This window comes from Trachurus trachurus (genome assembly GCF_905171665.1).
Source record: "Trachurus trachurus genome assembly, chromosome: 22".
In the NCBI taxonomy this organism is placed as follows: Eukaryota; Metazoa; Chordata; class Actinopteri; order Carangiformes; family Carangidae; genus Trachurus; species Trachurus trachurus.
In genome coordinates this window covers 10,979,022-10,993,725 of record NC_139907.1, presented here as the reverse complement: position 1 = coordinate 10,993,725, position 14,704 = coordinate 10,979,022, and the positions used below count along the sequence as shown (strand labels likewise).

General features: G+C 41.1%; 1 protein-coding gene across 2 annotated transcripts; it reads right to left on the bottom strand.

Moving 5' to 3' along the window:
* Positions 1 to 1,000: 1,000 nt before the first annotated feature.
* On the bottom strand, positions 1,001 to 13,225 carry rbm25a (RNA binding motif protein 25a). Of its 2 annotated transcripts, none has more exons than XM_083998890.1 (18): positions 13,046 to 13,225; positions 12,596 to 12,719; positions 12,176 to 12,225; positions 11,789 to 11,956; positions 11,361 to 11,418; positions 10,937 to 11,097; positions 10,638 to 10,832; positions 10,413 to 10,496; positions 6,598 to 6,872; positions 5,547 to 5,658; positions 5,361 to 5,450; positions 5,202 to 5,275; positions 4,962 to 5,112; positions 4,392 to 4,824; positions 3,995 to 4,299; positions 3,776 to 3,874; positions 3,539 to 3,586; positions 1,001 to 1,445 (listed from the first exon to the last, which is right to left on the bottom strand). In XM_083998890.1, exons 2-18 carry the CDS (start codon positions 12,699 to 12,701, stop codon positions 1,353 to 1,355), a joined length of 2,502 nt encoding a protein of 833 aa, XP_083855016.1. In that variant the 5' UTR covers positions 12,702 to 12,719; positions 13,046 to 13,225; the 3' UTR covers positions 1,001 to 1,352. The 2 variants fall into 2 exon arrangements, with proteins under 2 accessions (XP_083855016.1, XP_083855017.1); XM_083998891.1 differs by having other exon boundaries at positions 10,413 to 10,493.
* Between the last annotated feature and the right edge of the window lie 1,479 nt (positions 13,226 to 14,704).

Here is a 14,704-nt window from a genome sequence, read left to right as displayed (position 1 = left end):
ACAAAGGCTATGGGTTCTCTTGTAAATCATACTAATCAATAATACTAAACAGTTTAATGGCATTTTTCTTTTTCATGAGATTGAAGGCTTTTATGAAATGAGGAAATTCGTTATGAAACATGTAAAACCTAGGAGTTGATTTTTTGAAATATGCACTTGTGTTTGACTTGACCCAGGATGAGAATATTATTGATGAGAAAGTCATCTCCCAAATTATCTGTGCCAAGTCCATACATGATATCTTCACGAGAGAAGAGATTCAGGTGGATCGATGTATGAAGCCAGTTGTGAATATCAGTCCACAAACTAAGCATCAGAGAATTTGCAAAAGAAAAACAAATGGTCAGAAGTTTCAATATCCTTACAAAAAACACATGGATTAGTTTCATAACCAAATCTCAGTTGTATGAATTCACCGGATGGATATACACCATTTAAGGTTTTCAAGTGAACTTCTTTGGCTTTTGGTAGGTGTCACTAAAATGGACGTATCCATGCTACATGCCCATTATAATGTGTGCAAAACAGTTTACATTAAAAACTAATTTTAATGTTAAAATTTGGGATTCCACCACATTTCATTATACCTTTTAACCAACTGGCTAAGAAGTTACTTATTAAATCCTCATATTTGGTTCTCTTATGTTTAATGTTTGTTTGCAGGTTTTTATAAGCATTACAAGTTTTTTGTATCTGGAAAAATACACTCAGCCATGCACTTTGTGCACACATATATCAAAACATTCTATCAATTAAACAAAATTAAATTAAAATTTTGTATAACTCAAGATGACTAATAAAACATTATTTGTAACCTAGTTTAAAAAACAAACTTTATACCGGTGCAAAAAGTGCCTGTTGTTCCAATTAAGGAATTCATGTAATATGAAAGTTTTAATATATTGTTACTATAACAACATTAAGTTTAGTCTGAATCAAATTCAAACAAGGGAAAATAAAATATTAAACATATTAAAGACAGACACCACTTTCTAAAAAAAGCATATTTATTAGTTCACACAATGGAACAGTGCCTCGACATGACAACAGTAAATCAAAGCATAATGTGTCCAACTTATTGCAGAACAGATGGGTGAAATGTCTTTTGCCTGAACAAAAGGAAAAAATACAACTTAAGTTTTATCATGCAGTATGTTTGTGCAAACCCTCTCTGTTCACAGCTCAGACTTTCCTGTCCAATCACACATACACACGCACACATACACATACAAGGCAGCAGCTCCTTGTTGAAGGAATGGAGGGTGTATGGGCACAAGTTTACAGCCCGCTGAGCCAGGAGACTGCAGGCAGAACTGTGAGCTAAGGAAGTCAGTCAGAGAGACATGTGGTCTTTATTTCACCAGTCCGATCTTCTTGGCTTCTGTTTCGTATATCAACAGCCTCCACATCTTTACTATGAATACTTCTGCCTCTTCATCGAGAACCTAAACACAAACAGGCTGGTTAGACAAACAGCTCAATAAATCCATGCAATGAATCTTTTTTGGTTACATGAGAGTCACAGGGATTACTAAGGACAAGCTGCAAAATCACTGTTGCAGTTAATCTGTTCACCCATTAATGCTGCTTCACCTCACACGAGAGAGTCTAGAGTTATTCTTTTAGCTCTGTGACAGTGTCCTTAGGGACAGCTCTACTTTGAGCTAAATGCTGCCACGGGCATGACAACATGTCCACAATGACGACACTTAGGGATGTTGAGCAGGTAATACGTTAACCTTGTTCACCACCTTACCAAATTTAGCCTGTTAGCATTCTAGTTGGCTAATTTAAGCACTTAACATAAAGGGCAGCTCTGCCTGATGGGAATGAAATTACCTTGCAGCCATTTGGTCATTTAACATTAAATGATGCTGTTAAAGGACTAGTGAAGAGATGCACAGAATGATAGTAATTCATCCTGGGGGGACCATGAATGTCTTATTTTATGCCAAATTATGCAGCAGTTAAAGCAGATATCAGCTTCACGGCCGTTTCGGCTAATGCTGCGTTCAAGGCAGGCTTTTGAAACCGTAAGTTACAGCTTCAAGTCACAACTACGACTTGGTAGCGTTCCAGGTAACCCGTAGCTCGTGTTTTTACCATCCTGTTGTCTGTGAAAGTTCCCTATAACGGCCACTCGTAACTTCCGACCCGTAAACTCGTACCAGATCGAACTGGTATGACTTCACAGGAAGGAAAAACACAAAGTACGAGTTTCTTTGAACGCACCATGAGTTAGCAGCCCCCGCCCTTGTCAGGCATCAATTGGTCCTCGTGCTACGTCACCACATTCACGCGCATCCCTTGGCTGCACACACAGCCCTTCATGCCGTTCTCTCTCCTCATTGGATAACACTTGTATCCCACAAGGAAAATTTTCTCCTCGGGTTACAGCAGAGCAGAGTGACGGAGAGACTCGTGTTTAGGCTGAAATACTTCATGTAAGTGATTGCTGACGGAAAATAGGACTATTTAGGACTTATATTAACAAAAACATTCCACTGATATCTGCTTTAAGACATTTCTCTCAAAACCACAAATGCAAACCTCATAGTCAGTACGTTTACATGACACTTGAAAAATACTTATTTTTGCCTTAATCCGACTACAACTGGACAACTTAAGTGCATGTAAACAAGTTAGTCTAATTCTAACTTCTCCAACTCCGATTAAGACACCCAGATAATGCGATTGGGAATCGATTTTCTTTAGCATGTATATGCCTTAATCGGACTGAAGCTGGACAATGCATGTGTGCATGCTCCACAACAGTGAGGCGGCACAAAGTGGAGCAGAGAAGCCGTTCGAACTCAATCAAGTAAAGGAAAAAAACGTCATCACCTCCAATTCAGTGCATTTCACACAGTGCGACCAGCGAGAGGTTGTGTTTTGTTAAAAAAAAGAGAGAGAGAGAGAGAAAGGAAGCCTGTGGAACGTCATTTGTATCCTATTCTCAGACCGAACCCGGCCCAGACCGGCGGGTCTGGTTGGGGACTGTAGTTGACATTAAGCTTATTAAGTTGTTTATATTCAGTTTTTTACTAGGTGACAGAAAAGTCAACAGGACAGGGGATCGTATTGACCCGCTGAAACGACGCATATCGCTGCCTGAGGAAGACACCGTCAATTATTCAATTTTCTATGTTGACGATTAGACGCCAAAATCGAAATTTTGAGCATAGCTCGATTAAACTGTGCATGTAAACTTACTGAGTGGTGCTAGTGGAAAAGTCAACAGATCACCTGAACCATTAAGATTCACTGACAGGGAACCATGTATGTTGGCAAAGCATTTCATAGCATTTTCTTCAGGAAATCGTGAAACTGCCACACAGGCAGAGCAAAGCTGTCACCACTAGAGCCATTCTGTTTGTGTTTTAACTTCACCAGAGCAAAAATTCAGAAAATTAGTTTAAGACACATTGTCTTATAATTGACAAATCGTCACGTCAGGTTCAATAAACCAATAAGCCACCAACAAAAACAGATCTTTAAAGAAACTTATGTTTGTGATCCAGAGCCAATTTCAACTTACCATAGCAACATCATCAAGAATACCCTGAGGAGTGCTGTGTGCCATGACCTGGGAAGAAAGATTTAAAAAAAATAGTTTATAGGGAGCAACATAGCCGACACCCCATGCAACACCATGAACCTAAATTAAATAGGTGATTATATTGGAAGAATTCAAATTACTAATAAGAACCAAAACTGAAAAACAATTATGCATTATGATATGAAGTTTGTCTAGTTTCACAGAAAAGTCACAAACCTTTGAACAGACAAAATCAACAAGTGTGGGTTCCTCCTCGCCAATATATTCAATAATCTTCTTATTTATCCAGGGTTTAATGCGTCGATCCATCAGAGTCTGCCACAGAACGATAGCCAATAAGACAATAAGTAAGTAAATCAATAAATACATACATGTAGCTCACTCTACTATAATATAGTTGAGTTAATAAAACAGCCTTAAATCCAAGCTTCTCACCGAGTCGACCATGGTCCAGTCCAGAGGGTAGGAGAACAGCTCGGGCCTGGCAGTGGGGATCTTCTCGATAAGGCTCTTTATGTGCTTGCGTTTCTCCTCCGTGTTGATGCTGCCTTTGGCCCCTGGAATTTCAGCACCGTCCAGCCCCAGACTCTTGTCGTCATCTCCGTAGTCCAGCGGAACCAGTTTTCTCTTGCGAGGCTGCTCATCGGCCTCCTCGTCATCAAATTTGTTAAAAACACTTTCCACGGTCGCCAGTTTCTTTCGCTTTCCTGCGTTGAGCTGGCTGGGACTGTTGGTGGCACCTGGAACAGAGACACAGTTTATGATTATGATACAAAGCCGTCACCCTGAAGACACAGATCCCTCGCTCTCTGCATCTCGTAACTGCACCCACCTAGTTTTAGACTGAGACCAATCTTGGGTCGATGTTCCTCAGGAGGCTGGACCTCGGGAGTGTTCTCGCCGGGAATGATGATGCCGCAGGGAGACTCGTTGCCGGGCGTGTTTGGAGTCGCGTTCCCACTGGCAGAGGACACGGAGGGAGCAGTAGTGATTGGTCGCATGACGGGTTTAAGTTGAGGCTTGGCCTCTTGTGAGTCCTCTCCATCATCGTAGTCATTGTCCTCCCCTTCCTCCACGTCGTCGTCTGAATGCGGCTGAGGGGCTCGAGGCGCCGGCTCCACGGGCCGACCGGACCCTCTCTTCTCTCGCTCCCGCTCTCGCTCCCGTTCTCGCTCCCGCTCCCTGTGAGCCTTCTCCTGGTTCACGTCCTCCTCGGGTTCAAGTTTCAGAGGGGGCTGTCTTCTGCGCTCTGCCTCCTCCTCCATCTATAGACAGGTATTACACATGAATAATGATAACGCACTTGCATATTAAACAAAAGATTATTACATAAACACACAAATTAGCTCTTGAATGTGAAAGAAAATATATTTTTGCTTGAAGAAAAAGAAAAAGGACTCACCCTCTGCAGCTCTGCATCAGGGTCTGGGTGACCCTCAGCAAGAAGTCTCTGTCTGATCTCCTCCAGCTCCTCCTTTTCTCTCTTCCGGTCTCGCTCATCCAACTCCGTCTCCTTTTCTCGGTCACGAAGTCGCTTTTGCAAGGCGCTGCCCCTGGTGAGGCCAATTACAAAACATCATGTCACCTCAAAAGCAAAAAAAAAGTGTGGGGCATCCTCCTCAATGTGCAGAAAAAGGGTTACCTGTAGTATTTAGGGTCGTCTCTGTCGTCATCATAATCCTCAAGGAATTCTTTCAGCCTCTTTGCTTCTTTCATCTGATTTCAAAACAGTGAAGAGTTCATGTAAACAAATCCGACATACGGTATGTGATGTTAGAAACTGCCTGAAATTCACATCTACCATTTCACGACGTCTCTCGTCCTCCCTCTCTGTCTCTTTGCTGTAATCACGAGCTTTTTTCCTCTCACGGATCTCCCAGTTTTTCAGACGCTTAAAGAAAACAGAACAATAAATCAACCTAGTCAGACATTCACTGCATTAATTTGACAGTCATGAATTTAAATAGTAAGACGTAATTATGCATACTTCTTGGTAAGCTGCCTCCTTGTCTCGAAGCCTCCGTTCAAGTCTCCTCCGCTCGTAGACGTCCTCCTCATCGTCTTCGCGGTCTCGTTTTTTATCCTCTCTTGCCCTCTCTCTGCAAGAGACACATTGCTGCCGTTAGTCTCCTTTAAATGTTATATTAAAGTTAGAATGAGAATAGAAATGAGAGATATAAAAAGTCATGCTTATTTCATTTATCATCCCTGTTTCCTTTGGTCTCTGCCAGAGCAGAACGGCAGTTAGAACAGTGGTTTCATTTTGTCAAGGTTAAATGAGCCTCCACGCTTGGCACATTTAATGCAATCCAATACAACAGCTCTGCTATATATATTACCTTTATGAATTAGGTTTCAATGCCATCTTTTCACCTTGGAAACCAAATAAAAACAGCTTATTGGCTAAAGAAAGAACCTTAAGCTGAGTTTGTTTTATCACCTGCCTTTATAAAGACCATCATATTAGGACTGTGTCACAGGACGTTGATTGAACTCTGCAGACTGTAATTAAAAGTGGATGTGCTGAATTGCCTACTGTTACGAACTGTTTACTACTTTTTGCCCATCCCCCTTTAATTCAGAAGAGAAGCTCCTACGTTTCATAAAAAAGGAAATTAGATGTTGTACTGGACTGCATCAGATGTGCCTAATAAAGTGCCAAATCTACATGCAGTAAATCGTGTAAAAAAAAAATACACTAGTTACGTTGGTCACTAATTTATTAGTCTACTTTCAACCTGTCTGCTGTACAGTAGATATTCTGATAAATAATAAGACGATTAATAAAGTGATTTCAGTCCACTATGAAACCAACTTCCTGCACTGTTTCCTCTAAAGAGGTACAAACAGACTTTGGATAAAACATGTAAAAACACACAATCCTTTAAAAGTTCATCAAAATTAGACCAAGGTGTGGCTGTTCATACAAAGTGAAGTGTTGGCCTGCAGCTCCAGCTCTTAAAACAGACGAGTCAGTGTGGATTCAAAATGAGTCATCTGCATGAACTGAGCGTAATTTCGTCAGCGGCCTCACTGACCTCGATCTGCTGCGATCTTCGCTGACGTCTCGACTCCTCTCCCGCTCCCGCTCCCTCTCTCGCTCCTTCGTCCGCTCCCGTTCGCGATCTCTCTCGCGCTCGCGGTCACGATCTCGGTCTCTCTCCCGCTCCTTGTCCCTCTCTCTCTCCCTTTCCTTCTCTTTCTCTCGGTCGCGGCGCTCCCTCTCGCGCTCCCGCTCTTTGTCCCTCTCTCTCCTTTCCCTCTCGAGCTCCAGCCGTTCCTTCTCTTTCTTTCCTTTTTCCTCCTCCAGTTTCTGCAGGAGCCCAACAGGAAGAAAAAGGAGGAGAATGTGTTACTGGCTTCAAAACAGAAATTCAACCATCATCATACTGGTAAATACAAAGATACAGACAGGTTGACATCACATGATACTGAAAAAGGGTTCAGACTCCCTGGGCCAGACATGCTCACATACTGCCATGACTCAAAGCCTTGGAGAGGCTGGCTTCTGCGAGTGAGGAAGTCCTCTTAGCCCTGATGTTTCCTCCAGGAAGAGTGGTCCACTGCCTGAGCAGGTTTAATGTGGATACTGCTCGGTTCACGACACACTTACATAAAACCAAAAAATTGCATTTCAATCTTAAGAGACACCAAAAGAACTGGGGTAATATGTGCTGGTATGGAGGGGGGTTACAGCAGGAGTGGGAGTAAGAAAAAGACCATTAACAGCTCTTTTTAACCTTAAAACATTTAATTATAGTATTTTTCTAACATCTAAGTGTAGACAGACCATTTCCTGTCCCGAGTGCAACACTAATGATCGCCATTATCACATACTGTAATATTGAGTGCTTTTTCACACATATGTAACAGGTCAACTTGTCCTCTGCAGTTACTATCTCTGCGATTATGCTCTGATGTAATAAGAGGCCGTTCCAATAAAAATTCAGCTGTAGGCGAATAGATATTGGTCAAGAGCACATCCGCTCACTCTCCGAATCAATGTGCACTCGCGCAAGTGCAAAAAAAGATAGATCAGATCTGATGTAACGTTAAAATGCGCGTTTCTGACAAGATACACTACAGCACCACCATATGAGCAAGTGATTGTGACAACCTTACACTGCAGAAAGGATTTGTCTAAACACATTAACTTCATGCTTTATGCCCTTGGCTTTACATGACTTCTTGAGCTCAAGGGGCTTCACACGCCACAAACACACTCTTGGAAACATGACACCCTTGAGATAAAAGTGTCAAATCACCTTTGAAGTATTAGGTCAACAGGTTCAGTGAGTACTAACTATACACTTCTACATAATGCCTTGGTTCGGTCTGATCTTTGGGTGCCAAGTGGATTAAAACGAGCCTTGGCTTAACATGGCAAACGGCCCAACTAAGTGAATTACATAATCAGCTCCCATGTGTTTTCTACATGGTCATTTGAGATGCAGGGGAACGGTGCCAGACTGCAATGCAAGTGCTCCCCTGCAGCGGTGTGGGAGTTTGGTATAAAACTGAGTGACAGAATCAGAGTTGAAATTATGTTGCTGAATAAATTTGTTTCACGCTCATATTGTGATTTTTTTTTCTTGTAATTATCATATTTCCAATCCATCTGGGGATCATTTTTAGCATAGAAAAAAGTTTAATTGTGGGGAAAAAAGAGAGAAGATACGAGTGATAAGTGAATACTAATCCTTTCATTTGTGCAGCCATGTCAGATTCTGGACTGAACACCTTGAGCACCTCCCTCAGGACAAAAACTGTAAGCTCTGAGTACAGGAATATAGAGTGTCAATACATTTTTGCAAGCCTGTTTAAAAACACCTACACTGAACCTAATTACATATGAAATGTAAGATGTGTCCATATTCCCCCCAGTTGGCAGAAACTATTTCTACAAAGCGTTTTGGAGCTACGGGTGGGAAACTTACAGGTGATGAGCTACAGTTTCAGCACTTCCTACCGGCTACATGTGGGAGGAAAAGCAGGTCAAGTGTAAAGTCAATAGCATGAGAAAAAACATCCAAATGATACCCGGGAAGCACTTGATCTAATCACAGTTCATTCACATGAATAACATCTTTAACAAATGCATGGTTGACACAGATCAGAAACTCAATTTTGCCACAAGGAAATTAGTGAAGCAGTCTTACCTGCAGGTTGTCTTCTAGTGTCTTTTTGGCCTCAGCAACCCAATAAATGGTGTAAAATAACAAAAGCAAAACCTCCTCAACAGCATCAGACCCACAGTTCAAACAGTTCTTTGAATGATATAAGAAATGTGAACCACTGCTGCTCATCGTGACAGCTTTATCATCTCCAAAAAATACTGTTAGAAATGTGGGTCTGATAGCTGTTGCAAAAACAAAAAGTAGAAGGATGAAAGAGATCTGAACTACCTGTTCAACGTGAGCTCTTTCTAACTGTTAATTTGCTAAATTTGTAAACAATGTTTTCATCCTGTCTGATCGGAGCTGGACAAATAAAAAACGTTATTCTCGAGCTCGTATCATATTGTCTAGGGCTGTAATCTCTACTCATCTCAGAACTTACCTCTTGTTTTCCAATTCCATAGTGAAATAATGGCAGGTTTTGTCCCTGATACTGTGTTTAGGTAACCAGATCAGTGTAGCAAACACTTTCAGTGCTTTCGGGACCTGAAAATGTTGCTAACTGGTGTTTGTCCTGCTATGATCCACCTCTGTGGCTGTATTTGAAATGTTCACAAGTCCAGCTCCATGCTTGACTAATTTAAGGCTGACCGTGTAGCTTCATCACCCTGCAGCTTTGTCCTTTTCATACAAACGCGCTAATTTATTCCCTTATTGTTTAACAATGGGGTGTGGGGTCGTGAAGGTATCAAGAAGTCACAGAAAAGAAGAAAGAGGAAGTAAAGAATTGAAATCAAAATAAAGAGAAAATTGAGGGGGAGGAATTAAAAAACACCACAACAAGGACTTACCTTATTAGTCTTCAGACCACAGAGTGCTGTGAAGGGGCGCTCCCTCCTTGTAATACTACAGGCTGCAGTACAAACTACTGCAGTGGTTAGGCTCGTTCAGTCTGTGTGTGTTCTTCAAACACACCATTCATCATCTGAGGACCTGCAGGGGTTCACTGAGCTGCCCAGTCTTCGAAAAAACCTGACCCAGTGCAAATGCAACATGCTTGCAAGGAGCTTTTTCCACTCCACGAGCAGCACCGATTAAACTTTTCAGCACTTATGCTCTCCTAAATGAAGAATAACGTGACTGAATTGAGAGCCGGTTGCCCCTCTGCAGACCCTCCAGAAGGGAGCGCCCAAGATGAGTAAAGAAGAAAAGGAAGCTCATACTTACATCCTATCCTCGCAACTTTTTCCAAAGCTGAGATTCTGAGATTCATCTTGCTCTAGTCACCAAATGAACTCTACCATATTGGTGGGGTTTAATCAATAGATTAGCTTTAGATGGAATTTCACATTGTGTCCATGCACTCTGTGTGATGAATTTAGCTTGTGCAGAGCTAAAACTTTTAGTCTCAAATCAAGATGAAAAAGAAAAAATAATAGAAACAACTCCAGTGAAAATTGGAAATACTGACAGATAATAAATAGCCATGTGAGTTGATGTAGTATTTAAATACTAAAAAGCCTTAAATAGATAATATGAAATATTTTAAGTCAACATCAACTATTTTCCATTTCTTCTATGTTGGAATATGAGTAACTAAACTTTCTGTTAACACACTTCCTCTGTAATATGGCTGACAGTGACAGGACAGAGGAATAATAAAGGAGTTATATAAATAGAGGCTCCTTTTGATGTTGAAGAATTTCTACTAATTGATGAACAATCTGATACGTTACCTTGTGTGTGTCCCGGAATTTGCTGATCTCTCTGGATATCAGGTCTCTCTTGTCATCCTCCATCTCCATCGCATTGATATCCTCCTTGCGCAGAGGAGAGAGAGACAAGAAACAAACACACTAAGCCCCTCTCCAGTTACGACAAGTACGCAACAAATCACAGCACAAGAAGAAAAGAAAACATCGCTCCAGGCTTTGTTTACATTGACATCGTGCAAACGCTACCTCCTCTTTCTTCTCTTTCCGCTTCTTGTTGCGAGGCTGACTGTCAGGATCCTGCGAGGGAGCATTGAGCTCACTTGCATACTCTCGGATGAGTACGTCTATCGCCCCCTTCACAACCTGGTCCCGGCGCAGGGTTTCTTCATCAAGGACCTCCTCCTCGTCTTCCTCCCCGTTTTTTGACCCACCACCGGCTCCCTTTATGTTCAAGTCGGAAAAAATGGCGGAAACAAACTTAAAAACCCAACCGATAATATGTTTGATTATCCTTTATCTTGTATTTGACCGGTGGAACAGCATACCCCATTAGCACTCCTCTTCTTGGCCTTCCACTCATCGAGCTGGGCCTTGGTCTTGGCATCTACCTTGACCAACAGCTTCTTATCACCCAAGAGCAACTCATGCAGAAGTCTGAGGGCTCGCAGCGTAGATTCAGGCTCCTTGTACTCACAGAACCCAAAAGCTTCCAGGAGTTGACAAAATTTCCGCAGATATTAATAAAAAAAACATCTTACGCACAATATTTGCAAAACAAAATACATGGCATTCAATTTGATATCCGTTGGTGGGTCTGTTACATAAAAAAAAGCAATTATCAATCAAATTACAGTTTCTGTCTACTGCTAAGTATGAAGTTTTAGAACAAATCTACTGAATAACATAACATAAATAGTATAAGATAGTTAGGGAATAGTTTATATGTGATGCGACCTGTTTTATTTTTACCTTGAAGTTTCCCCGAGGCACCTTGGACCCTCTTCCAGCTTAGAACAATACCGCATTTCTATATCAAAAGATTACAGCAACGATAAGTGATTATTTTTTACATTAAAGTGGCTCATTGAACAAGTTATAATTTCTTGAGGATTTAGCTGTAGCTGTCTGAGACAAGCCACAACCAGCTATGACTGAAAACATGTGATACAGGTCTTAATAAAATGCGGAAATTAAAACCAGATAAACAGGATACTACAGTGCTGTTAACCTTGATGTGATGAAGATTTTTATTTATCCAGGCTGTTTTAAGTGCAACTTTAAATCTGAACTCCCTATTGCTGCCTGGTATTTTAATACTCTGCAATACTTGAATATAATTTGAATATGTGCTGCATGGGAACGGGTTATGTGATCACAAGATATCTTCTTCAACTCACCGCTAGGAGCTGTCTGACCAACATGTCAGATGCCTTTTCAGAGATGTTTCCTACAAATACAGTGGTGGTGGGGCCGCTGCTGTCATCCGTGTCCTTGACTCTGATGCTGGACTCCTTCTTCGGAGCCATAGCTTTCTGTGCTACAGCAACTGTGGTTGGGACGAGAACCTGTAATAAAAAAAAAGTTAAACATAAATCAATTCAAGCAACAGGTGAAATTTCCACAAACACATGACAGTCAACCAATGAAAATGTGTAGAGCCAAGTTTGCTTTGAGCTGAGCTGCAGACTTGAACTCTTGACTTGTGTAAATTCATGGCAGATTATTCAAAACAATGTAGTCGTCCACTGGCATGCAGTAGGAAGGAACTGCTAATTATAACTCACTGTGGGTGTGGGGGTCACTACACCCATATGTACAGGGATCATGGGAGTACCTGCAGACAGAAATAATAAAAACAATACTGAAACCATGTAGTGAGAAACACATAACCAGAGATGATATGATACTGCTGTTTGTGTGCAAGATAACAATCTGAATTATTTAACAAACAAACACTGTTAAATGGTTTTCATACATGTATAGGACCAAAGTGTCAAGCACTTTCACTGTCAGGGAACTTGTCTAAGTTGTTGATAAGCAGGAAAACAAACACTAAACAAGACTCTTGGGACTTCAAAATGTAAACACCCCCTTCAGTGTTTGCCCATTAAAAAAACCACACCAAGTCGAGATCAAGAGCCTGATTTATGAAAACACACAGCTGTTTCTGTTACAGATGTTGTGACCAGAGTGGGATGAAGTACCTGGCGGGACTGCCTGGGCAAATCCCGCGTACTGTGGAGGTGGGATCCTCGGGGGCAGCTGCGGGATGCCAATCTGCTGGCGGTTGAGCGGAGGAGGGTAGGACATCCTCAAATCTACAGTAATCTATAGAAGTGAGAAAGAGAGAAGAGAAGAGAAGAGAAGAGAGAAGACGTTTAACTGAACACCAAGGGAGCAGTGTTTCCAGGGTTTTAGCTTGGACATATGAAACTCATCACAGTTTGGTTGTTTTTTTAAACAGGGATAACATAATTAGCTGCTAACAATGCGAACTGAACACATGGGAAACCTGTTTGGTCGATATACACATGCCTATCTATCTTCTCCACGTTCAACGGTAACTAGCTCATTAGCTTGTGAGAGCTAACGCGCACTCTGTGGCCTTGCTAGTTCACATTAGCTGCAGCGGTCATGTACGGATTTTTACTCACCTGCAGTCAAGTGTGGAATTAAAAAAACAGCGTGTGCTAGTATTATACGTTTTCCAAATAAAATCCCATTAAACACTGCGAACGGAAGGACGAAACGTAAATGATTTGCGTTATAATTATCACCGGTGCGGTACAAGAACCCCAATGGATACAAATAACTAGGACCTATTCTTTTCGAAATGAATCATGGGATAGCAAGGACTGTTGGGTAGTTTTGCCCTGAACTTTGCCTATAAGGCAAGACCTCACTACTTCCTTCAGGGATTTTTACCCTTTCATGTGTGTTTTTTATTCCAAACAGTCTCTCCAAACAATATTTATGAATATCAATTTCCGTATGCAATATTAGATTTATCATAGTGGACAAACTAGAAACTAATTATAGCAATTGGACGTTTCATTCAGTTTGGGAGAAGGTTTTGTCTGGCAGGCTGTACTCGGGGCATAAAAGACTCTTGCTTTTTGCATTTCCCTATTTTAAACGCTTGGTGGCGCTAATTACCTTACATCCATGGTAGCGGTGCACTTGAAAGCATTACACTACTTTGCCATGTGTAGCCTATTACAGCACGCCATATTAAGCCGCTGCATCTCTGTTTTTAAACTATCTGTTTTTTGTTTTTGTTTTTTTGTTTTTTGCAAGACACCAAGACTTTACACACACACAAAAAAAGAAAGAAAGAAAAAACCCAGGACGAGACAAACAACGACAGCACTGGTTCAATGTTTATGTGTGTAATAAATATTATGGTGCCTATTATGATTGCTACATGTGGACTTTTATGATACTACACTCATACTGTATGTATGCTGTATGACAGCTATAATGATAAATAACCTTCGCGGGTAATCGGATGAAGTGCTAAACATTTGATCTCATTGAACGATGCAATGTTATATATAACCTAAGAGTCACTCATGTAGTTCAAATGAACTTGATCTGGATGAGACGAGATCAGTCAAAATTATACAAGATTCAGTAGGCTACTTCAGCTATTTTAACATTGTTGACAGAAATTTGGCTTAGTCAATAAAAATTAAAAAAAAGCACATACATACGCATAAAGATTTTAAGAAGCTGTATATATTTAGGCTATATGGAGAAAAAAAATCGTAGGCTACTCACTGATAACAATAAGGCTTTATAGAACTTAAAATCTTTAAATAGCTACATTTTGCGCATGACTTTTACAAATAAGATTTGGAATGTAAAGTATTTCTTACAAAACAGTGATTATGAACTTTTTTCTTGAGTCTTGAGTCACACTTGACAGCAAAGCATAAAAGTTCCCACCTGTCTCTGTAACCTAGATAATAAGTGGAAAGATGTGTTTTCCTCTTGACCTGATATCCGATATGTTTTGGCCGGAGCTCGGTGGGCACACAAACCTCACAATGTAAACAAGCCCATCAGACCCCGCTTGGCTGCGTCTGTGGAAATTTCCACCTAGATGAGACTGCAGTAAAGCACTTCACAACAAACATTTCAAAAAAGCTTTTGCCTGGCCTCCATCAGGGCGCAGGCCCCGCCCACAGAACGAACCCACACATTTCGCGGTCTCCCATTGGCTAGCCCGAAGGTGTGTCATTCATCTTGACGTCAGACGCTATATATGGGACAGCACGTACAGTTTGTAATAAATGTTTATAACTCGTTTT